This window comes from Trachurus trachurus (genome assembly GCF_905171665.1).
Source record: "Trachurus trachurus genome assembly, chromosome: 3".
Taxonomy (NCBI): Eukaryota; Metazoa; Chordata; class Actinopteri; order Carangiformes; family Carangidae; genus Trachurus; species Trachurus trachurus.
In genome coordinates this window covers 6,784,425-6,798,028 of record NC_139893.1, presented here as the reverse complement: position 1 = coordinate 6,798,028, position 13,604 = coordinate 6,784,425, and the positions used below count along the sequence as shown (strand labels likewise).

The 13,604-nt window shown below is 40.7% G+C and overlaps 3 protein-coding genes across 3 annotated transcripts; 2 read left to right on the top strand and 1 right to left on the bottom strand.

The window, feature by feature from the left end:
- Positions 1-1,002: 1,002 nt before the first annotated feature.
- On the top strand, positions 1,003-5,281 carry LOC311008082 (tyrosinase-like; the record flags this gene model as incomplete). Its single annotated transcript, XM_084001517.1, has 6 exons — positions 1,003-1,740; positions 2,962-3,172; positions 3,297-3,438; positions 4,200-4,408; positions 4,610-4,635; positions 5,126-5,281. The coding sequence occupies 6 exons, from the start codon at positions 1,003-1,005 to the stop codon at positions 5,279-5,281; spliced, it is 1,482 nt and encodes a 493-aa protein (XP_083857643.1).
- A 454-nt stretch (positions 5,282-5,735) lies between these two features.
- On the bottom strand, positions 5,736-7,708 carry txnl4b (thioredoxin-like 4B). The gene is made up of 3 exons (XM_083994268.1): positions 7,508-7,708; positions 7,248-7,399; positions 5,736-6,532 (listed from the first exon to the last, which is right to left on the bottom strand). The coding sequence occupies exons 1-3, from the start codon at positions 7,637-7,639 to the stop codon at positions 6,367-6,369; spliced, it is 450 nt and encodes a 149-aa protein (XP_083850394.1). The 5' UTR covers positions 7,640-7,708; the 3' UTR covers positions 5,736-6,366.
- Positions 7,709-8,071: 363 nt separating this feature from the next.
- Positions 8,072-13,207, top strand: trmt10c (tRNA methyltransferase 10C, mitochondrial RNase P subunit). Its single transcript, XM_083994831.1, has 3 exons — positions 8,072-8,860; positions 10,808-11,284; positions 12,627-13,207. Exons 1-3 carry the CDS (start codon positions 8,312-8,314, stop codon positions 13,185-13,187), a joined length of 1,587 nt encoding a protein of 528 aa, XP_083850957.1. The 5' UTR covers positions 8,072-8,311; the 3' UTR covers positions 13,188-13,207.
- The last annotated feature ends 397 nt before the right edge of the window (positions 13,208-13,604 follow it).

Below are 13,604 nucleotides of genomic sequence, written 5' to 3'. Positions count from 1 at the left end.
TTATATGTTTGAATTGTATTGTCATATAATAACATATAACTTCCAGTATCTGTTTTTCATAAAGAAAACTAGCCTATATCCACTGTGGAGATTTCTTTATAATGAAAACTAAACCAGAAGTTAATTAGCAACTAAAGCAGGAGGGGGCAGGACCTTTGCTGTTAGGAATTTGTAGAATTTATTTGAAAATACTTGAAGAAATTTGTAAAACTTAAGGTTTTCTTCTCTTTTTTTTTCGTTTTATTAAAAATTTTTTTACCACATTTTCTTCCACCTGTTAAATAACAAATGTAGCCAGCATTCAAGAGTAGTCTGGTTTTATTAGATGTGATATAAAAAGTACAAATGCTAAATAGTTGATGATATAATTTCTACAAACAAAGGCCCCCACAGCTTACACGTTAGCATTACTGTTGTCTGCATTACATCATTAGAGGACATGTGTTTACAGGCCTCCTCCAATGACTGATGGATACAACACGTGATGCAAACAGCACCAGAACGAAAACGAACTATGAGCCACGAGTGATCTGTGGTTGGTCCATCCAAAGTTCTGTTTTTCCTCTCCTCTCTTTCCTATCTCTCTCTTTTTTGTCTCACACACGCAGGACACTGACCACATCAGATGACCTTTTGGGGGCTCATGTTGACACAGGTGATAAAACACAAGGGCCATCCGCTTTCACTTCCATTTAAAAATTAACCCTGAATGCTAAATAGCTATGCAGTATAGAGGTTGTGGTGGTGAACCTGTATTGCCTGGTCCAATGATGTAACACAGAGAGGCAGCTGTCTGGAGACTTCACAGAAATGCCTACGTGCCACTTGTTCAAACATTGCAGCCAAAGTCAAAGTATAAGAGCCACATATGACCCCTTTAAAAGGAAGCTGCCAGCCAGCAACAAGCTTGTCTCAGTTGATCTGACTCCATCATCATCCTCCACCATGGTGTTATTATTATCACGCTATCAAGGATTTGGGCTGCTCCTTCTGTTTTGTTTGATGAGCCACCACCTTAGAGATGTCGAGGCTCAGTTTCCACGTGCTTGTACGACACCAGAGGCGCTGCGGACCCGGACGTGTTGCCCGCTCTGGAAGGGTTCGCCCTGTGGGTTCAGCTCAGGACGGGGAGTCTGTGCCCCACATCCTGCCAGAGACCTCCCAAAACCAGTGGACTTCAGGGTGAGCTGGCCTCGTGCCTTCTACGACTCGGTGTGCACATGCTGGGGGAACTACGACGGGTTTGAGTGCGGTCGGTGCCTCCCGGGCTGGAGGGGCCCTCACTGTCTGCAGCGGTATCATGTGGAGAGGAAAGAGATAACGGATCTGACTGATTCTGAGAGGGAAACCTTCCTCGAAAACCTGCACCAGGCCAAACGGAGCCCCAGCGAGCGTTACGTGATCCTCACGAGCGACGACACAACGGTGGACGGGAACTATGAGTTCCACAACACGAGTGTGTACGATCTGTACGTGTGGATGCACTACTACTCGGCCAAGAGCTTCGCCGGGTCTGAGAGCAACGCGGCACACAGGGGCCCAGCTTTCCTCTTCTGGCACCGTGTGTTCCTGCTCTTCATCGAGAGGGAGATCAGGGAGCTCACAGGGAACCAGGACTTCCACATCCCATACTGGGACTGGACCAGAACCGACCACTGCAACATCTGCACCAACAAGTACGTTGGTGGAGTCGGCCCCGGCGGTCGTATTGACAGTGCCTCCCCTTTCTCAACGTGGAAGGTAGGTGAGCTATATTCAGAGATGGACACAGAGTACTTGACCCCAGTACTTGAGTAAGAGTATGCTTTTAAATTTACTTTAAAGCAGAAGTGAGTGATATATTTGTGTTAATATAAGTCTTAAATAGTTATATCTTCCGACAGCAATCACTTACATAGAGTGTTTGGACTGAAACACGGGTCTGTCAGTCCCTCTGCTCTGCTCTGAGCCGAAGAGAAAACATTTATCGTATCCTACAGTTTTTATCCAATGAGGAGAGAGAACGGCATGCAGGGCTGTGTGTGCAGCCAAGGAACGCCGTGAATGTGGTGACGTAGCGACGAGGACTGTTATGGTGCGTTCAAGGAAACTCGTATTTTTCCGACCGTGAAGTGGTACCAGTTCGATCTGGTACGAGTTCACCGGTCGGAAGTTACGAGTGGCCGTTATAGTGACTTTCACCGGTAAAACAGGTCGGAAAAACACGAGTGGGTTGCCTGGAACGCTACAAAGTCGTAAGTTGTAACTTGAAGCTGTAATTTACGATTTCAAAAGCCTGCCTGGAACGCAGCATTAGCGAAAACGACCGGACCACTCACTTCTGCTTTAAGTAAGAGTAGAGTAAGAGTAAATTTCTTATTTTTCACATCAATGAATTTCTATAATTTTTTCTAAATTAATTTCAATAATAATAATAATACATTTTATTTATAAGCGCTTTTTCGAATGCTCAAAGCCACTTTACAGTTTAAAAATCATAAAATACAGCAATTTAAATTGTAATTCAGTTAAAAACAGCAGAGACAGTATAAAACACAGAAAACATTATAGAACACAAAAATTATATATTAAAAGCTAATTTAAAAAGGTGGGTTTTGAGCATGGTCTTGAATGTAGCTCTTGTTTCTGAGAATTAACTCTTTGAAACCTGCACTGATGTGCTGCTTTTAGGGGTTAGGGTTTCCTTCTTTGACAAACACAGCTTGTGTCCAATAGTATTTTAGAAAAAAAAAGAAGGAAAAAAAAGAGTAGACCTGAAAGTAAAGAGTACTTTTCAGCCTTCCTAGAAATTAACTCGAGTAAAAGTGAAAAAATATTTGTCTTGGAAATGTATTCAAGTAAGAGTAATAAGTACCAAAGAAATCTAATACTCAAGTAAAGTACAAATCCTCTGGATATGTACTCAAGTAAAGTAGGCTACTCAAGTAAATTTACCAACTCATTTTTCTTTTCATCCCACAGACCATTTGTCCGTATCAGGAAAGTCTCGGCATCATCTGCATCCACACTGATCCCTCTGCTCCGACACATCTGATCCGCAACCCTGGAAAGGATCTGATCTACAGCACGCTGCCGACCGCCGGTGACGTTCAAGACGCCATGGCAATGCCTCTTTTTGACACACCTCCATTTGACAAAACATCTAAGAACAGCTTCAGGAACAAGCTAGAAGGTAAAATCATGAATGATATCTCTTTTTCTTCAAATGCCTGTGACCGGAAGTTCAACAATTTGTGTCAAACAGGGCAAGGAAATTTTAAATGTAGTTAAACATGTTCTTCTTTTGTCCTCCAAAGGTTTTGAGATGCCCGATGATTCACGACACCTGAATGCTTCGATGCACAACCTGGTCCACAGATACATGAACGGCACCATGTCTCTGGTCCCTACTGCAGCCAATGACCCCATATTCATGCTGCACCACAGCTTCATTGACAAGTAAGTCGAGTAGTTTAACTTTTTCAATTCCCATTAAAAGATTTGTCTTATTTTATAATAAAGTCTGTTTGAATACCAACTTGCTGTATATGCACTGAAAGGATTATTGGCCGCTCCTGTCCCCAGTGACCTCTTCACAAAACAGTTAAAATTTAAAGGGATAGTTCAACATTTTGGCAAATTGGCCCATTGCCATAATCCCTATAGTTTTAGCAGTAGGTTCATTACTTTTAATTATCGGTGCAAGCTGTTTTTAGATCGGCGGGGCAGAGCCGCGAGCTGCTCAGAGCTATACTACAGAGGCTCATGGGATTTCTTGGTTTCCCTCATCAAACTCATCAAATACACAATCCAACAACTCCAAAACGCTCTGGTGGACAAGTTGTGACGTGCACATTCACCACGCTATGAGATAATAACAGAACGTTACGAGACAGAGTTGTTTTTGAGGCAAATGTAGAGACTGCTTGCTGAAAAACTGCCCCCTGAGCAATAACATGACTGTAACTCCTGAAGATACCCACTCAGTTTGTCTAGCTCTGAGCTGAGGCCTCACGTTACCTCTGCTTAAACTTTGGATTGTATATTTGCACAGGATGAGGGCTGTGCAAAAAAAAGGTGAAGCAATCCTTTGAAAACAAACTTGTGCTATACGTTCACAACCAAGTTAGCCACAGATTTGAGTTAACAACACAACAAAGACAATGGTTTCTGTGGTAATGGTATTTTCTCTGCTGTGTCATATAAATGGATGTCATCAGGCTTCTGGAGAAGTGGCTGCAGGACCACAGTGAAGCCTCCTACCCCGACAGCGAGCATGTCCCTCCAGCCCAGAGAGCGCAGGCCTACATGGCGCCTTTCTTCCCGCTGCGAACCAACAGCTACTACTGGGGCCGGGACACCAGCAGCCTGGGCTACAGCTACAGCGAACACAGCCTCCCTCGCTCCGGTGTGACACGACAGGCTGAAGGTAGAGATGATGATAAAAACTAATGTAAGAACAAGTTGAGAGCTCATTTTATTTTTACTGATTCTCACCTGTCTGATGGTGGTGAACATGGGACATTTTTGCTTTTTCACTATCAGAGTATTTAGAGGAATCTTCTACCAGTGGAGTCCAGTGGCAGTGGCCTGTTCTGGGTGTGTTCAGTGTCGTGCTGCTCTGTGTCAGTGTCGGAGCGGCTGTCAAGTGCAAAGGTGAGAAATTAAAAACCCCAAGATTGTGATGATGAAAACATGTTTCATGCAGAGGTAGATTCTTGTCTCATCAAATCCCCTCTGATCAGGCAAACAAAGGCAAAGTCAGGACGCGCCGACAGAGGCAAAAGAGTCAGAGGTGAGTGAGTCTTTGGATTCGATGTTCAGATGTTAAAGGTGAAACGTGAAGAAATCATTCTTTAGCAAAGATTTGTAGCACTTCTGGATCTGTCAATCTTTATCTTTCTATCTATTTTTAATGTTATGAATTTCTGTATTATCATCTTCTTTTTTTAACTTTGAAGACAACCACTGTTGTTTTTACATAGGGGAGATATTTTCATAAACCTTTTTTGGCTTCCACCTCTCCTGCACAATGTTTAATTTCAGTTTACATTGTTTCTATGTAGGTTATATAATGTGCAAATAAACTGAACTAAGTAAATACACATATAACCTGTGTCTCTTATTTGACTTGTGTCGCTCGCAGTTTGACTACAGGTCCAACGCTCTGTATACGGTCTGGGCCAAGGAGACGAACAGGAGCAGTGATGTTACATCCTGTGGGAGTCGTCCACAGATCGCAGCAGCAGGACGTCCATCAGACGGCGAGGAGTCGGCTGTCGATGTGGAGATCCACCTTTAGATTTAAATGAGTGAATCTACTGCAGAGCACAGTGAAGGCCATGTTATAACAGTGTAACATTAGAATATACATCGATTCAAGGTTGCAACTAAAGACTTAATTCACTATTAGTTCAGTAGATCTTTAAAAATGATTATTTAGTCAATTGTTCAAACTTTTAAGTTCATTATGCACACCTGTATGAAGCTGGTCCACTTGAATACAACAGTTCTGCTAACAATCATGAATTTTCTGTCATTACAAAGAGGAATGTTTCTTATATTAGTCTTTGTACAAATGGCTAGTGTGAAATACACATTTATACACACCTTTGTGTTGACATTGTAAACAGATGTGACCCCACCAGTGTCATCAGTTAACTTTACCTCCAAACAAATAGAAAATAAAGTACAAACAATGTTACATGATAAAATATAAAAGTTTATTATAACAGCAGAATATGTACAGTGGATAAATTAGTTGCGTCTGGTGTACGGCTGTTTTCCATGGGAAATATCAAAGTGCCACAGGATATTTTCACAAGAAAAAAAAATTAAGAATGAAGCTGCAGAGACTCAGGACTTACATCGTCTCTGTCAATCATTAACTTATGATACAACTATACAACTATATCCTGATTATAATAAATAACACTGTAGGAATTTTAACAAGACCCATTACACTGTGTGTATTTGTTAATTTGTTGTATATTTGTAATGTGTCTTTTTTTATAAAACACTTGAAAAACCAATTTTTATTAAAACTGTCTCACAGCACGTTCACATTACTGTTTGATGTGTGACCCATTGCAACCTATTGATCAGTGGCACAGTTGGAAACCACTGCCTGGAGAGTGTGTGCACACCTGTGTGGTAAAAAACAACAACAACAACCTCACAAAGGACCAGAATTAAAAGGAAATGTAACTTTTTGTTTCTTCAATTGGAAAATAAATATGTTCAATAAGGCTGCTGAGTTGAGACATTGAGGTTGTTTTCTGTCTGACAGTCACAGTTTTTTCTTGTGAGTTAGTGGAGCAGCAGTGGTAGATGCCACTCAGAGAGAAGTCACTGTGGTCATGAGGCGACACGGTGAACATGGTGAGTTTATATTCCATGGTAGAGGAGGTCGTATTTGGGAATATTCTGAGGATCGATGGGACTCTGGACAATCATCTTCCCACGCATGGCTCCTCTGTATATGACCTCGATCAGATCCATGAAATCCTGCTTCGTCTTAAAACTGCCCACGAATTTGGTGTGATCAGGAGAGCTGGAAAAGAAAAAAACAGTAAAATAATTATCAACCAAATCAGGTCATTATGAGTCTCACTATTTACAACACATGCATCTGTGGTAACTTATAGTTTGAATGTGGATGTGTAAAGTGTGACTTTAGTGGATGAACAGACAGATTTTCTTCTTTTTTTTTTGCAAAAATGCTAGATATTCTCTAATGTGGTCTTTTAAAGGTGGTGATTTGCTGTTTTTTTGTCATATATTACAGTGGGCTCAATATCTTTCAGTTATCCTTGGCTCTGCAAAGGGCTGAGGATTTTTTTTATCCATTTATTTATTCATTTTTAATGTTTAATAGACTTGATACATAATCAGTGAATCAAACCATGTATTACGGTATTCTTCCAGCTTTAAATTATTACTTCTTTTTTTTTTTAAACCACATGGGTCTGAAAAGTTGACAGACATTTATTTAAAAGAAAATGAATGCTTTAAATGAATCATGCAGGATATTTTACCCTGATACAGCACAATAAAACACACCATAGTAAAGTTGAGGCAACTTTTCCATTCATTTATTAATCTATCAATAGGAAATTATTTGGATAGGCTACTATTTTAAATCCTGGTTTAAGCTTCACTATGGTGGCAAATACAATGTCTGGGAGATTTAGACCTGAAAATAATAAAAGGCATAACTAATAATGAAAACTTTCATTTCTGATCCAGTGTATTGATCATATATTTACCCATAATCCACTTTCATGTGCTGCCCGTTGAAGAAGAAAACAGTGGAGGGGATGTAACTGATGTCAAAGTATCTGGTGTAGATCGGAGCTCTGTCCACGTCCACGATGTAGATCGACGCCATGTTGCTGAGGTCGTGGGCAGTTTTTGACAACTGAGAGAAAAGAAAAACAACAGAGAAGACAAAAATCAGCAAAAACCAGTTCACACACAGACAGAGGGAGAAACTGTAGAGACATTTAACAGAGTTTCTTCTTCTTACTATCTCGTCGAGCTGGAGACAAACCGAGTCTTCGTCTCTGCCGAACCTCAAAACTACGACCTTTTCCGCCACACCTTTAATAACCTCATCTATGTCTTTTTTACACGTTAACTTGGGCAGAAACAAACTCATTTTCGAGGCTCAGAGAGAAATCAGCTCCGCTTGTTTTGTTAACAACCGGAAGTGACGACATCGTTGCTGTGCAACACTGTAAAAGTCCCGTTCCCCTGGAAACTATTTATCTTTTCTTTGAACTATATTTTTTATTTTTTTGTGTGTTTTTTGTCGTGCTGTTCTGCATAAATGTATAACTTTTTGGTTCTGTATATTATACTTGCTCAGTTAAAAAAATAAAAATAAAAAAGCCGACGTAGATTTTATTTTTTGTTGTTGTTACAATTTATATCGACGTTTCATACAGAATTTAAGTTTTTATTAGTTTAAACATTTTTTCTAGGATAAAAAATAAAATAAAAACGTCGATAAAGATTTAAGACCAAATCAAACACTCAGCGTCATTTCACTACGACACATAATAGTGTGACACCGTGCGGCAACGTGACCTTCCCCTGCAGAGTTGACAAGCATGGACGCGGAAACCACTAGTCAAGTCAACTTCGGGTATATTTAAAACACCGGACAGCGCGCTGATATTAATTATAATGTTTTTATATATATGTATAGCCTATATAAATGGAAAGAAGCAGAGTAACTTCTGTTTAAATTCTCCATGACATAGTCGCAGCCTGTGTTTCCTATAGTTTTCGTTCCTAGCTGCTGTTGATAGTCCTTAACTTAATCGCTATGTTGCGGCTCTTCACCTCCCCGGCTCTTCATTTACTCCACACATGTTGTCATCCGGTGGCTTCCTGTGTCACCAAGAGGAACCTGGTGAGACTGAGACTTGTCCCCGTCTGTCAGCATCATCATGCCCGCCACCTCAGCACTGGCAGCCCGCTGTGGAAAGACGCTCTGCAGCCTAAAGGAGAGAAGCCAGAGGAAACAACAGACACAATAATAGATCTGGACAAGTGGAAGTCCGTGATGCGATCTAGAGCTGCGATAGAGGAGAAACAGCAAGTCAATGATGAAGAGGAGGAGGTTAGTGATGATGATGGTGATGATGAAAGCATCGTTGAACCTGGAGGTGATGTGAAAGATGGCTCTTCCCTGGAGGCGACCAGAGATCTGGTTGTGATGTGGCGGCTCGCAGGGAAGCTGGTGCCGCAGGAGATGAGCGACGAGGAGGTGGAGACTCTGGCAGCTCTCACCACCAAGTCCTCCAGGAAGAAGTACCTGAAGTACCTGGCCATCAAGGAGGGCCACAAGAGGGCCCGCAAGGAGAAGCAGCAGGTGATGCACACAACACAACACAACACAACACAACACAACACCCAGCAGCTCACTCCTCCCTGCTCCAACAGAAACACTGCACATACAACGAGATAGATAGATAGATAGATAGATAGATAGATAGATAGATAGATAGATAGATAGATAGATAGATAGATAGATAGATACTTTATTGTCCCCCTGGGGGGAAATTTGGCTTGGGCACAATGCCGCCAGACCCATCAACCACATACAAAAATCCACATAAAAAACCCCATAGAGATTTACAAAGAGCACAGTGGATCATAAAAAACCATAAACAATAGTTTCTACCAGGCTACAGTCAGTCAGACTCCTAGCAAAAACAAAATAACCCGGGCACATGGCAATACAACACACCAATTTTATTTTTACACTTTATTTATATACAGATATAGATCTCTGACCTTTTTTTTTTTTTTAGAAATTTTATGTTCTTGTCCTTCTCTTAATCTCAGGCTCAAGCCTTTTTAAAGTGTTTTTCGTTGTGTCTTTCCACCTGACCTGGAACAACCACACAAAAGTTCCTATGTGTGTATGCACAAATGGCACTAGGGATGTCACGATTATAGATTTTCTTTGTACGATTATTGTCAGAGAAATAATCATGGTATTACGATTATCACGATTATTATGCATCAATTAATTTCACAACACTATGAATGTGTAAAATCAAATTCAGTCAAAATATAACTACATTACTAATCTCTTAATAAAGAACCAGTTATTAATCCCCCAGGGAAAGTGTTTGAAATATCTAAGTCTTTAATTGTCATCTATCCCAAATGTTTAAGTTTATTTAAAAAAAGATTTTTACAATACAAATGACACGCAAACATATAACCAATTCAGTCTTACTTTAGATAAATGGACCAGTATCTGTGCATTTACCTTTACTTTGGCGCACATCTGCCAATATGGCTCCAACATAAACTTTTTGGGAAAGTGATGGAATGTTTACGATTAATTAATTGTGGCGTTTAATACCACAAGTAATTGAAAGTGAAAACAAGTAATTGTGACATCCCTACTTCAGACACAAACGACTAGACAGCATCATCACACACAGATCAGCTTCTTCAATAGTTTCTACCTGGCTACAGTCAGACTCCTCTCAGTAGCACTTGGCACTTTTTACACCTATTTTATTTTTTTTACACTTTATTTATATACAGATATAGATCTCTGGCCTTTTTAGAAATGTTATGTTCTTGTCCTTCTCTTAATCCCAGGCTCGAGCCTTTTTAAAGTGTTTTTTGTTGTGTCTTGTATGTCCTTGTGTTTTTCCACCTGACATTCTTGTCATGTCACAGTTAAAAGTGCAAAGGTGTAAAACAAGCAAACCAAGCAAGAGCTTTTCTTGGTGATATAAGTCAATAATAATAATAAGACTGAAAAATCAAACATAAAATAAGCACATAATCATGAAATAATCTTATTTTATGCAAGGGTTAGGGTTAGGTCTTATTTCTTGTCAAAACGCCTTTTTTCTAGTCAGAACTAAACTCTTTTCACTTAAAATAAGACTCATCACCAAAAAATGAACCTGTTTTTAGATCATTTTCATTGTTTCAAACTAATTTTCACTTGAAATAAGTAGAAAAATCTGCCAGTGAAAGCAAGATGTGCTTGTTATAAGAAAGAAAAACTTGTTCCACTATCAGATTTTTCTACTTATCAAGTGAAATATGCTTGAAAGAAGTAAAAGGTGTCTAAAAAAAATAAGCTACTTTTTAATGTGATGAGTCTTATTTTAAATATAATAAGATTATTTTTGTTTTGACTAGAAGTTACATTTTGACTAGAAATAAGACAAATATTCTTGGTAAGATTTTGAGTTTTTGCAGTGCTGGAACAACCGCACAAAAGTTCCTATGTGTGTAATTATGCACAAATGGCAAATAAAGTTTTTGACTCTGACTTTGACAGGTGAGGAAGGTGGAGCGGGAGGCGGCGTTGGAGCAGAGGAGAGCGCAGGCCGCCGCCGATGGAGAACCGACGGAGGAGCTGAAGAACTCGTTGATCCTGCAGTTCTGGGACCGCTCGCTGGACCGGCTGCTGGGCTGGCGGAGCGTCCAGGCCATGCGCTTCAACCAGCCGCTGGTGTTCGACATGAGCTACGACGCCAACATGTCCCGACGGGAGGTGGAGAACACGGCGTCGCAGCTGCTGGAGGTGGAGGGCTGGAACCGCCGCGCTGCCGAGCCCTTCCACCTCCACTTCTGCAACCTGCAGCGGAGCGGCGCCTACGAGAAGGAGCTGCTCAAACGCTACGGCGCCGAGACCTGGGAGCGCCTGCTCATCACCAGCACCGAGCGGCAGCACGTCGACGTCTTCCCCCGGGAGCGGCTCGTCTACCTCACCGCTGACTCCCCCAACGTCCTGCGCAAGTTTGACCACTCCAAGGTAGGGATGATGTCAGTGTCGCGATTATAGATTTTCATTAGGGCTGGGCCGATATGCTTTTGTGCCGATTCGATTCTCTAACGATTTTTGGGTCCCGGTTCGATTTAAATTGCGATTCTGATTAAACAAGTATTGTGATTCGATTTTTACCAAGTATTGCGATTTTATATTTCAATTATTGTGATTTTCTTTCCTTAAACAAGAGCAGGTTGAACCAAACACTTGATAATACATCATAAGTCATAGATATAGATATAGATAGATATCTGTGAACAAACGAACACAACAGGCCGGTTTGATTTTGTTGAGTGTAATAGCACAGAATACATGATAGTACAATAAAGATTGGTCTTCCCAAAAAAAAAAAAAAAAAGACGATAATTGTCAGAGAAATAATCACGGTATTAGGATTATCACGATTATTATGCATTAATTAATTTCACAACACTATTAATGTGTAAAATCAAATATAGTCAAAATATAATTACATTACTCATTGTTTACACAAAATATTTTAACCCTCCTGTTGTCGTCCTGGGTCAAGGAAGGAAGGAAGGAAGGGCGAAGGGAAAGAAGGAAGGAAGGACAAAGGGAAAGATGGGAGGAAAGAAGGAAGGGAAAAAGGAAGGAAAGATAGATGGAGGGAGGGAACAGATTGGGTTAATTGGGTCAAAAAGCAAGGAAGAAGTAAGGACGAAGGGAAGGAAGGAAGGAAGGGAGGGAGGAAAAAAGGATTGTGGAAAGAAGGAAGGGACAAAGGAAGGAAAGAAAGATGGAGGGAGGGAACAGAATCATTCAAGGAAGGAAGAAGGGAAAAATGAAGGAAGGAAAGAAAGATGGAGGGAGGGAACAGATTGGGTCAATTGGATCAAAAGAGGAAGGAAGGAAGAAGGGAAAAGGGAAGGAAAGAAAGATGGAAGGAGGGAACAGAATCATTCAAGGAAGGAAGAAGAAGGAAAGAAGGGAGGAAAGAAAGATGGAGGGAGGGAACAGATTGGGTCAATTGGATCAAAAGAGGAAGGAAGAAGAAGTAAGGACGACGGGAAGGAAGGAAAGCAGGAAGGATGAAGGAAGGAAGGGGACATTTTGGGTCAATTTGACCCAGAAGGAACAGAACAGGAGGGTTAAGTCTCTATTAAAATATGCAAATGACACTGACTCTAGCATTTAAATTCCTACCAATTCAGTGTTCCTTTGACGCACATCTGCTGGTACGATTCTGACATAATTTTTTTTGGAAAGTGATGGTATTTAGGAATCTTTACAATTAATTAATTGTGGCGTTTAATACTGCGATTAATTGTGAAAACAAGTAATTAATTTGTGACATCTCTGCTCCAAGGTCTACATCATCGGAGCGCTGGTGGACCGGTCCATCCAGTCGGGCTTGACGCTGGCCAACGCCAAGCGCCTGAAGCTGGCCACGGCCCGTCTGCCGCTGGACGAGTTCCTCCACTGGGAGATAGGAGCCAAGAATCTGACTCTGGACCAGATGATCCGCATCATGATGACCATCAAGGACACGGGGAAGTGGACGGAGGCTTTGAAGTTTGTGCCCACGAGGAAACACGACGGCTTCTATCAGCAGCAGACGCGTAAAGAGACGATCAATAACAGGACGAGAGGAGACACAAATCATGGACCACGGCGGCAGAACGGTGACAGGCCGTTTAGATCTGGGGACAGAAATACAGAAAGGACGTTTAAAAATGATGTGGAAAAAGGTTTTAACAACAGGCCCCATAAAGAGCTTCGGTTCAACAACAGAGACAAGGCGGCTGCACAGCAGAGCGACAGAGAAAACAGCCACGCGTCCATGAGCAGAGTACGGACTTCGTTTAAGAGCAACGTGGAGGGAAGAAAGTCGAAAGGCAAAAGCAAAAAGTGGTGGGATGACGAGTGAAGCCAACAACTAATGTAAATTAATATGGATGTTGTATGTTTTTCAAGCACTGTCTGAGTAATGAAATGTAAAAAAAAAACATGAATGAATGAAGTGGTGAATAAAATTTGCCATAAATGCTCTTAAGTGCTTTTTTATATACAGTATATACCAAATCAGGTTTATAAACAAGACAATAAGACATAAAAAAGGTAGAAAGTACTTTGGTTTTTATTTTAGTCTGGTGAACAAATGATGTATAAATATTTTCACTGTAAATTATTCCATGTTCAATACAGATGAAGTAAACCAAAGTATCACAACAGCTTGGCTTTAGAAAAATGTAAAAAGATATAAGCATTAAATTACCGTTCATTTCATTGTAGTGTACTCTGAAGAAAAAAAAAGTCTTTTTAAAATATTTACAGCAAACATGAC